General features: G+C 51.5%; 1 protein-coding gene across 1 annotated transcript; it reads right to left on the reverse strand.

Annotated features, from left to right (window-relative positions):
* Nucleotides 1–561: 561 nt before the first annotated feature.
* Cela3b (chymotrypsin like elastase 3B) lies at nucleotides 562–7,870 on the reverse strand. The gene is made up of 8 exons (XM_055610751.1): nucleotides 7,784–7,870; nucleotides 6,808–6,893; nucleotides 4,415–4,512; nucleotides 4,148–4,282; nucleotides 3,189–3,325; nucleotides 2,768–2,910; nucleotides 1,469–1,621; nucleotides 562–649 (listed from the first exon to the last, which is right to left on the reverse strand). Exons 1-8 carry the CDS (start codon nucleotides 7,821–7,823, stop codon nucleotides 632–634), a joined length of 810 nt encoding a protein of 269 aa, XP_055466726.1. The 5' UTR covers nucleotides 7,824–7,870; the 3' UTR covers nucleotides 562–631.
* Nucleotides 7,871–11,246: the final 3,376 nt, after the last annotated feature.

The raw sequence follows: 11,246 nt of genomic DNA on the forward strand, positions 1-11,246 counted from the left end.
TTTCTGCAGAATATATGTAATATATTATATATGTAACATATAATATATGTAATATATAATAATATATAATAAATGAATATATAAAACATACATGTTCTTTGAGACATGATTTCTGTGTAGTCTTAGCTGTCCTAGAACTCACTCTGTAGAGCAGGCTGGCCTCAAATTTCTAGAGATCCACCTGTCTCTGCCTCCCAAGTGCTGGAATTAAAGGTGTGTGCCGCCACCACCCAGCCAGATTTGATATTTTTATGCCTGCACTGAAAAGCCACCAGTTTCTATGTGACTCTCTACTACCACCGACTATATTGTCAGCCTGATGTGTTGCCACTGAGGTGACAAGTTATCTGGGTTTCCTGAAAGTTTCCCACTTCCTGCATCCAAAGTCCTATGTCCTCACATGGCTGATCACCCCACAGCAATTCCCTCCTCTCTGAGGTTCATTCTTTTCTCATCCTCATTCGAGGGGCTGGCTCTAGCCTCATCTCCGCATTTCAGATCTAAGATTTTACAAACTGGTCAGAGGGCAAGAGTTGTGTCAATGAAGGCAGAGAGCATGCATTTGGGACTTTCAGAAAGGTTTTTATTCTTTAGAGGGCCTGGGGTTGACACTGCCAGCTGAGCCTTGGTTCTAGTTGTTGGCTATGGTCTAAAAAAAAAAAAAGCAGGTTGGACAAGAACAGAATAATTTTCTTAGGAGTGCAAGCTTTGGGCCTGCAGGAAACTGGGCTCAAGTGGGAATGACCTAGTCCTGTCACTGGTTACTGTGTGTCCCTGGACAAGTGACTTGACCTCTCTGGGCCTTAGTTCCCTCATCTCCATAGGAGAGGTAATGGTAGCAGTTTCCTCATTGGTTGACACCTTCTTCCTGTTGTTCTTCTTTTTCTGAGATAGGGCTTCTCCATGTAGCCCTAGCTGTCCTGGAACTCCCCGGCCTCTAACCAAGAGATCGGCCTGCCTCTGCCTTCTGAGTGCTGAGATTAAAGGCATGCGCCATCATCACCCAGCATTCATGGGTGTTCTTAACTGAGCTAAGGTTCCTAGCACAGTGACTCTACAGATCACAGCTGGTGCTTCTGTTAGGAAGAGCAGCCATTGTCTTCCCATTGTCTTCGACCACCAGTGTCCAAATGAGGTCTGCTCTGTACCTCTCTGAACCCAAGTACCCATAAGGTGGTTCTCACCATCTTTACGCTCTATTATCCATTTTCTCATCTGCCACCACCAGGCAGTCCACTGTCTGACATAACTCCCTGTCCTTCTTGACTAGGAAGGACCTGGGCCAGGGGACCCTTCCCACCAACATCTGTTGGATTCTGAAGGTGCAGCCACATAAAACATCCCTGAGCTCTCTAGCATGCCTCCAAAAAGGTCCCTCCCTGGCCCCCATGAGCCAAGGCCCTCCTGGACTTTGCAGATTCTCCTCCTGAAAGCCCCTGGCAGGCTTCCGTCCCCTTCGTTGCCTCACCTCCTCGATCCAGTCGTTGAAGGCTGAGACTCGGGTGAACACCGTGGGCTTCTTCAGGGTGTTGCAGCCCAAGGCCGAAACAAAGCTAGTCACACCATGGACCTGCCAGGTGCCATTCTCAGTGGGGCAGTTGAGGGGTCCTCCAGAGTCACCCTGCAGTGGCAAGAAGGGTAGGGGATGAGCCGTGTGAAATGGATAAGGAGTGGGCTCTGAACTCCAGTGACATCAAGAAGCGTTCACACTACTTCACCTCTCTGGACACCAGTTTACAAAGAAAAACCAGACTACAAGACCATAAGGCAGTGATTCTCAACCTGTGGGTCACAACCCCTCTGGGGCTGCAGCTCAGATATCCTGCATATCAGATAGTTATGTTACAGTTCATTATATTATAGCAGCAAATTTATAGTTACAAAGTAGCAATTAACTAATTCTATAGTTGGGGTCACTACGACATAAGTAATTGCGTTAAACTGTATTAAAAGATTGCCATGGTAGGAAGGCTAAGAACCAGGGATGTAAGGGTTAATGAGATAATACTAGCCATCACTTTGAGGTTTTGTTTGGTCTTAATTGTCTGAGGCACTGTATAGTCCAGGCTGCTCTTGAACTTGCAGTCCTCCTGCCTCAGCCTCCAGAGTGCTGGGGATGATGAACACATGCTTACACACAACAGGAGCATGCTGAATATTTGATTATCACTTTCAAGCCATGACTGATGCGGGCTGGTGGTGTGGCTCAGTTGGTAAAGTGTGTGCTTAGCATGCACAAACCCGTGATAGGGCGGGCTCCATCCCTGTGGCTGCATCAACTGGATGTGGTGGTAATGCCTGTGAGACCATCACTCAGAAGTGGAGACAGGGGGATCAGAGATTCGAGGTCATTCTTGGCTACATAGTAAGTCTGAGGTCCAGCCTGTGATATACCGGAGCCTCAAAGCAGTGACTGGCCGAGCATGGTGGTGCACACTCTTAATCCCAGAGTTTGGGAGGCAGAGGCAGGTCATTACTGTGAGTTCAAGGCCAGCCTAGTCTATATAGTGATCTCAGGCCAGTCAAGGCTACATTATAAGAGCCTCTCTTAAACAAAACAAAACAACAGTGACAAAAAGGAACGTAGAGGGCTGGGATGTGGGGGACTGGGACTGTCAGGCCAGGTGGGAGCTAGGTTAGACTCCAGGCTCCTGATGCTACCACCTTTACCCCACCTGGCCTGGAGACTGCATGAGGCGGTCCAGCTAGGTCTGTCTACCCCAGGACCCCGTACACACGCCCCCTGGGCAGAGGTGAGCTGACTCACATTGCAGCCAGACTGGATATTGCCACCAGCGCACACCATGGTCTTCTTCACGGAGAAACCCCACCAGTCCAGCTTGGAGCAGTGTGGGTAGTCCACCACAGGCAGCAGGGCCTGCTGCAGCTTGTCTGGGAGAGGCCCGTTGGCTGGGGAGACAGAGAACAGTGCCTGGGGAACCTGGAGGCTTCCTGGAGCGGGAGCCTTCAAGGCTCTGTTAGCCTAGGGGTAACTATGGGGTCTTGCTTGCTCTGTGTTCTGTGGCACTGGGCACACAGTGGACAGCCCCAAAATGTTCCGAGGAACATATTTGTGTTTGGGAGGATCAGGGAGAAGGTGGAGGGGATCAGGGACAGCAGAAAGATGGTTTCTGCGGTGACTCTCTGTCCCACTTGCCCCAGACACTGTCTCTGTGGTCAGCACGTACTGGAGAGGCGGCCCCAGCCACTGATGTAGCAGGGTGCTCCGTTGGGTAGGATTTCACCGGCAGGAGGGAGGCAGGCAAGCTGGACTTTGTCTCCCAGCTGGGCACTTCTTGAGAGCTTGACCAGGGCGATGTCATTGCTGGGAAGAAAGGGGGAGTCACGTGAAACTTGCTCCACTAGGGTGCACCTGCTTCGCTCCAGGGATTTTCAGCTCCTTGGATTCCAAATCCACTTATTGATTGATTTGGTGGTTCTGGGGCTTCGACTTGGGGCCTTACACACAGGCTAGACAGCTGTGCCATCGAGCACCACCTTGGCCCTTCCTAAGTTGTTTTCCCTTTTTTGGGAGGTTTCTCTGTGTAGCCCTGGCTGTCTTGGACTCACTTTGTAGACCAGGCTGGCCTTGAACTCACAGAAATCCACCTGCTTCTGCCTCCCTGAACTCTGGGATCACGGGCGTGTGCCAATGAGCCCAGCTTCCAAATCCATTCTTAAAGTAGAACAGCTCTCAGAAGCCTCACAGCCACTTTAGCCCTCCTGACCTTTGTCATTTGTGGTTCCCATGATCCAACTATGTCACCTGGAAGGTTCAGGGACACAGTTGTCTTTGTACCCCAGTGCTTTCCAGCGCAATGATCTAGGCTGATGTCTGAGAACCCACATTTCTGACCGGTCCTTGGAATCTGCTGCTGTTGACACTGTAAGTATCACTACTCTCCAGCTTGACTGCCTTGCTGCCACTCAAGTCATTTCGCTGCGGTCTAATCTAGCTCTCTGCTCATTCTGGGGCTCTGGCCAAGATGGGCTGGAGTCTTAAACCACCACTCTTGTTTTTGTCATTGTAGCTACCCGTAGCGTGTGCCACCTGGGCCCAGGCAGCTGCCCCGGGGAGTGAGCTCTCAGGTTGCTTCCTGTCTTGGAGAATAGAGCCCCCCAACTCCCCACCTGGGACTTCACTCACCCGCAGCTCACACACAGGGGGTTCCACTTGGGATGCACAAAGAGGTCTTCTGCGTTGATGGGGATCACCTGCTCTGGGCCTTCCTCCACACCTCGGTCATACTCACCCAGCACCACCTGGTAGGTGCGGGAACTCCTGCAGAGCAGCGGATGTCGGTGTGAGCCTATGGCCAACCTCACGCCCCTCCCCTTGTCCCAGCTGCCTGGGACACACACAGGGACAGTGGATGGGGCAGGGATGGGGATAGGCACATGGAGTTGAACTCACGAGATGCAGTGGCCTGCAGTCATGACCCAGTCAGGGGCAATGAGGGTGCCGCCGCAGGTGTGGTAGAAGCTCCCCTCCTTCTCATACTGAAGGGAGACCTGGTGGCCAAGAAGAAATGAGCTTGAGTGGCCTGGACCCAATACCATGGCTGTTGCCACCCGTGGCTTCATAGGTTATGCGCTGTACAGTTCTAGAAGGCGCTATTCACACGGGGGGAACGTGGCGTCCTCTGAAATATGCAGTGCACCTCTGAGCTTCTCATGGGACTCTGTCACTTTTCCGTTAGGATCACGTGTTGATCTGCCAAAGCCTCCCCAACACATGCTGTTTCTGTGGTCCTCAGCACTCTCTGCTTTCTAGGGCATCCACAACCTTGTGTTTCCTGAGGGATCCCCGAGATCCTCCATGCTATCAGGCCTCCCTTTCTCTTGAACCTTAGATCTTTCAAGGCCTCTTGGGTCTGTTGAAACATGCCTCACACTGAGTCCTTTGTCTCCTCGTCACCGTGCATTCTGACTTTCAAAAGCTCCCTCTATAGCCAGGAGCAGTTTTGCACGCCTGAAATCCCAGCACTCGGGGAGGCAGAGGCAGATGGGTCTCTGTGAGTTCAAGGCCAGCCTGGTCTACAAAGCAAGTCCAGGACAGCCATGGCTACACAGAGACACTCTGTCTCCAAAAAAAAAAAAAAAAAAAAAAAACAACCAGAAAAGCTCCCTCTACAACTGGGCACGGTGGTCTGGACCTGTGATTCCAGCACCAGGGAAGTAGGCAAAAGGATATTGGTTGGAGACCAGCTAAGGTTGTGAGACAGGCTCAAAGAGAATTAGAATAAAGCCTGGAGGTGGTTTAGTCCTGCCCAGCACTCGGGAGGCAGATGGCAGGCCAAATTTTTGATTTTGAGGTTAGCCTAGTCTACAGAATGAGTTCCAGAACAGACAGGGTTACACAGAGAAACCCTGTCTCAAAAACAAAGAACAACAACAAAACCTCCTTGACCAAAAATGGACTGATGATGACCACGGGCCCAATGTGCTTAGGTCTGATTTACACATAAAGAATCCCGTGTCCTTACACCTGTCACTTGTGTGCTCTCTGTGCTGCTTGCTTGTTGGTTGTTTTTCACTACGTAGCCCTGGCTGTCCTGGAACTCCCTCTACAGCAGGCTGGCCTTGAGCATGGAGATCCGCCCGATCTGTGCTGTTTTCACACTCTGATGACCACAGTAAGTCACTGCCATCACCAGTGTATGGCCAGCAAAGCCTACAGCGTTTATGCCCTGGTTCTTCACAGAGTGAGCTGCGACCCCCTCTGTTCCCGGTGTCTTTGATGACACAAATGTTCCTGTCTTCTGCGGTACATTGGCTTCAGCCTCATGTGGCTGTTGGGCCACACAGGGAAATGAGGGGCACTGAAGGATTAGAGTCTCTTAGTTGTCTAATTTGTATTAATCTTGTCGATTAAAAAAAAAAAATGCTTACTTACCAGGCGGTGGTAGCACACACCTTAATCCTAGTACTCAGGAAGTTCGAGGTCAGCCTGGCCTACACAGCAACTTCCAGGACAGTCATGGCTACACAGAGAAACCCTTTCTCAAAAAACCAGACGAACAATAAAAAATGTTTACTTATGTGCATGTGTATTTCTCCGATGGGTATATGCCTTATGTGTCTGGTGCCCTAGAGACTAGAAGGCATTGGCTCCCCTAGACATGCTGTTCCAGGCACTTGTAAGCTGCCTGACTAGGAACTGAACTCAGGTCCTGCTGGAAGATCAGCAAGTACTCCTCACCACGGAGCCATTTCTCCATGCCCTGGTTTGGTTTTTGAGACAGGGTCTCATGTAGTCCAGGCTGGCCTCAGAAATGCTGTGTAGCTGAGGCTGATCTTGAACTCCTGACCCTTTTGTCCATATGGAGTGCTAGAATCACAGGTATGTAACCACCATGTCTGCTTTGCTTTATACTGAACTTAAAGAGCCATATTTGGCTTGTGACTGTTGTTAGGCATGGAGCCTAGCCCTCTGAGCTCCCCTGATGGACCTCTGTGAAGTTCCTAACCCTTTTATGGCCCTCAGATCTTTGACCTTTTCGTAGAGTTTAGAAACAGAACCTTCCCTCTAAACACAGCCCCCAAAATTCCACTGTCATTGAGCCAACCCCTTAAACATCACCATTTCCCTAGATTCCACTCTCAAATTGCAGCTGTCCCAGCCAAGATTACAGATGGAGCAGTTACAACCTCCAAGAAACGCCTCCGTCCCAGGGTTTCGGGTCTTTTGAAGTCAAAGAGGGGAGTGAAGAGGAAACAGTGGGGTCAAGATGGGCTGCCATGTCATCAGGCCCTGGGGTCCAGGGCCCACAGTGGACGTGAGGGGGCAGCTGTTATCACTCTTACCTGCCAGGGCCAGCTGTAGGGAAGAGCATCCTCACCATTGACAACTCGGCTGGAGGGGTTGTAAGAAGGCTGGCCACAGCCTGAGGCTAGAGGAGACAATGGAGAAGCCAGTCAGCCAGAGTGTTCTCAAAAGGAGAGGCTGAGGGTTGAGCATGGTGGCGTGTGCCTTTGGAGGCAGAGGGAAACAGAATTCTGTGAATTCAAGGGCAGCCTGGTCTATATGGTGAATTCCAGGTCAGCCAGAGCTGCATAGAGAGACCCTGTCTAAGAAAGAAAAAGGAGGAGGAAGAAAAGAAAAGGAATGGGCGCTGCGACCTCAGGTGAGCCCTATCCCTATCTAGACTCCACTAGCCATATATGAACTAGCATTTATATCCCAGAGTCAGCTGAGGGCAGGGCCTCCTTTAGCTCAAGGACTGAACACTTAGACCTGTGCCTAGGTACAAAGCACTACTTGACCACTTGCTCGGGATAAGCCACTTGACTGTAAAGCTCAGTTTCCCCACTGACTCCACACTGTGATAAGTTACCTGAGGTCATATAAGAAAAAAGGACACCCCTCTGCGTCCTGCCTGATATACAGTACACACTCAGTAAATGCCATCTGTCCCCACACGGTCTGCCAAGGGAAGCTCTGCGGACTGTGTAACAGAAGACCGAAAATTCGAGTTCAAGCCATCAAACCACAGAGCCCACATCTGACACCGGGAGGCGTCCATTGTCCCCTCCAGGAGTCTTGCCCTTTGGGCTCCCAGGCTTCCTTCTGACTTGGCTCATCCACAGCTTGCTGTCCCAACCCCCACTCCCCACTCCTGGCCCGGAATCAAGCTGTATCCCCTATAGCCATGTCCCAGTTGCAGCAGAGACCCTCTCCTATGGAAGCAGTATGTCCCCAGGGTGCGAGGAGTGAGGGTCACTTTTCAAGGGCTCCCAGGCTCATGCAGCATGGAGTCGGGCACAAGCCTGGAGGCCTTACCGAGGGCCACAAGCAGGAGGGAACTCAGGAGCCTCAGCATGGCGAGCTTCGTGGTGATAAGGAAGAGAGGTGGAACCTGGGCCCTAATATAGTGCAGGGAGCAGGTAGGGGGCACCAGGCCAGGCCTCCCTCCCACAACACGTGGCAGAACACCAGCCTTTTCAGGGCCCAAGGCCACATGCCAACCTCTGTAGATTAAGGAGCAGGAGCTGAGGGAAGGACCCCAACCTGTTGCACAGGTGGTGTTGAACCGCCAGCTGATAAGAAAGGGACAGGCAAATGGCTTCTAGGAGACAGGCCAGACTTTCCCAGGGAAGGCTGAGGCTCTGGAGCTGGTCAGGCCTGGGTTCAGATCCTGGCTTTGTCACCTTGAATGCTTAGCTTAACTCCTGAGTCTCAGAACTCTGGCCTCTAACATGGAATCTCTAACATGGGATCAATATTGACACCCACCTCAATAACAGACTGTTTTTGATATATGGGGCCCTTTCTAGGGCTGTGAGCACAAATGGCACATGACCCCAGCCTGCCCAGAGGTGACACAAATACGAACCCACAAGATGTATTTATTATGTATACGATGTTCTGTCTGCATGTATATCTGCATGCCAGAAGAGGGCCCCAGATCTCATTATAGATGGTTGTGAGCCACCATATGGTTGCTGGGAATTGAACTCAGGACCTCTGGAAGAACAGCCAGTGCTCTAACCTCTGAGCCATCTCACCAGCCCCACACACAGGATTTTAAGAAGCTGTTTCCAGCTAGTGAGAGTGGGTGCTGTGGGAAAATGCAACATGCCTGGGAAGGGAGAAATGAACTTGTTTGCCAGGGAGGAGGGACAAAGTGACATTTTGACGAAGGGCAATCAGCAACGGAATCCTGAACCAGCCGTAGAAACGGGTGGAGGGAAGCATTCAGCTTGGGCTTGGCTGAAAAGGGAGGCCAGGGTGGCTGGAGTTTAGAGTTAAAGTGGAGCTGGGTGAGGTGTCCTGGTCTGTGATCCTAGCTGCTCCGAGGCTGAGGCAGAAGGATTATGAGTTGGAGGTCAACTAGGGCTGCATGGCAAGCCCCTGTGTCAAAGGAAAAATGAAAGAGGGCTAGAGGTGCAGCCTATCACGAGGGAGTCCCTTGGTTTCATCCTCTTCAAAGAGGAGGGGGAGGAAGAGAAGGAAAGGGAGATGGAAAAGGAAGAGGAGTCAAGGAAAAAGAGACAAGGGGAAGGAAGGAAGAAAACGAAGAAGAGGAGGATCCAAGAGGAAGCAGGGTTGATAAGATGGCTCGGGAGTTAAAGGCGCCCATCCAGCCTGACAGCCTGAGGTGGATCCCCAGGACCCACCTGGTAGACGGAAAACCAACTCCTGCAAGTTGCCCTCTGACCTGCACAGGTGTGGTGCACACACATCCCCTACCCCACCTCCAGGCAACAAAAGGCAGGGCATCTTCCTCAAGTACCCTGCGCTTTATCAACAGAGGCAGTTTTTCCTGCTGAAGCCAGAGCTTGTGATTTGGCTGGTTTAGGCCTCCTCTCTCCACCTTCTGAATGCTGGGATAGCAGTCAAATCACCCTGATTGCCTGGCTTTCGTGTGCATGCCTCACACTCTGCCTTGTCTATGTAACTATTTCCCAAGCCCCTTTTCTTCCTCACCTCCCATTGTGGGGATGGAATTCAGAGCCTCATGCATTTAAAGCAGCCACACACCAGCACAGAGCTGGCCAGCATTCTTTGTGTGTGTGTGTGTGTTTGTGTGTCGGGGGGGGGGGCGGTGTTCAAGACAGGTTTCCTTTTCCTGTATAGCCTCAGCTGTGCTAGAACTCCCTCTTTAGCCAAGGCTGGCCTCAAACTCACAGATTCGCCTGCCTCTGCCTCCTGATTGCTGGGACTAAAAGCCTGTGCCACCACTGCCCAGTTTAGGGCCAGTATTCTCTAACACATCATTCCGTCGTGACATGTGTGAGTAAGGCAAGCACACATGACTCCCTCATGCCCCCTCCTTAGCTAAGTACTGCTCACTTTTCCTGAGCATGTGCTCAGGCTCAGCACAGCACACATAATCCTTCTTCTGATTCCTACAAATAGAAGCCAAAGGAGGACAACCCTTAGCTGCTCTGAGTGGACCCTTGGTGACAGACAGTCTCCTGTATGGAGGGGGTGGTGTTTAAGGTGCAGGTGCCTCCCGTCTATCCTGCCCACAGCGATGCCTGACACTCCAGAAGCCTGGGCTGTTGATCAGCTTGTGCACATAACAGAAACAGCTGTGAAAATCCTTCAAACCGGGATAAAAATAGCAGTGCCCTTCCTGCTTCCTGTGGGCCTGGACATATTTGCTCAGCTTGGATGCTCAGAGCTATTTCCCAGACCCTGCTCTGAGGAAAGAGATGGGGGCGATCCAGGAAGAGAGCCCAGGAGAGGGGGGACAGGTCCTAGGGCAAAGGGCTGGAAACAGATCTTTGTGTCCAACCCAGGTATCTGACAGATGGGAGCGCAGCCCGGGGAAAAGCTAGAACCCAATCAAGGTCCGCACACATGTTCCTAGCCGGACAGAAGCTAGGTCAAGGACACAGGAAGAGTTGAACCCTCCCCCCAGCTTCATACAGAAGGCTCCCCAGACCTTATCCACAGGGCTACTCAAGGCATATGATTCCAGGGGGGCTCCAGAGATGGCCTCTCTGAGGGCAACTGTCCATCACCAAGCAGGTATCCCTCTCAAAGCCTGGGGAAAGACCCTGTTAGCTGTGCTGCTGATCAACCTTTGCAGTCCTGGTGTAGCAGCAGCTGGAGTCCCTGAGGTGAACTCCTGGAATCCCTGCAGAGGGAGCTGCCCAAGGAGAGCGGCCTCAGGCTGAAGTAAAGTGAACCTCTCTTGAGAGGGATTGGCAGACTGGAGGAAGGTGTATTAAGAACCAGGATTTGGCCGGCGAGGTGGTGCACACCTGTAATCCCATCACTTGGGGAGGCAGAGGCAGGGGGATCTCTGTGAGTATCTTGCCTAGTATCTTAACAGGCAAACCCCACGTTCGAATGGTAGTTCACAAACAGAAAAAGAAAAGAATCAGAGTTCTGATGGGGGGGGGGGCTGTCTTAGTCCCTGTTCTATCGCTGTGAAGAGACACCAAGACCACAGCAACTCTTACCAAAAGAAAAAAAGCATTTAATTGAGGGCTTGTTGTCAGTTTCAGAGGCTTAGTCTGTTATTATCATGCCGGGGAGCACGGCAGTGGGCAGAGGTGATGCTGGAGAAAGCTGACAGCTACATCCTGCTCCACGGGCAGAGAGAGCCAGTCTGCAGATGGCCTGGTTCTTTTTTTTTTTTTTTTTTTTTTTTTTGGCATTGGTGCTTTGCCTGCATGTATGTCTGTATGAGGTATCAGATCCCCCGGAACTGGGATTACAAACAGCTGTGGTTGCTGGGAATTGAACCCTGGTCCCCTGGGAAGAACAGCCAGTGCTCTTAACCACTGAG

This window comes from Psammomys obesus, unplaced genomic scaffold, assembly GCF_907164565.1.
Source record: "Psammomys obesus unplaced genomic scaffold, mPsaObe1.curated_primary_1811, whole genome shotgun sequence".
Classification (NCBI taxonomy): domain Eukaryota; kingdom Metazoa; phylum Chordata; class Mammalia; order Rodentia; family Muridae; genus Psammomys; species Psammomys obesus.

Coding starts and splice junctions, on each gene's coding strand:
- Cela3b (XM_055610751.1), bottom strand. CDS start 7,823: ATGCTGAGGCTCCTGAGTTCCCTCCTGCTTGTGGCCCTCG. Junction 6,894..7,783: donor CCTCCTGCTTGTGGCCCTCG/GTAAGGCCTCCA, acceptor TGTCTCCTCTAG/CCTCAGGCTGTGGCCAGCCT. Junction 1,622..2,767: donor ATATCCAGTCTGGCTGCAAT/GTGAGTCAGCTC, acceptor TTGCCACTGCAG/GGTGACTCTGGAGGACCCCT.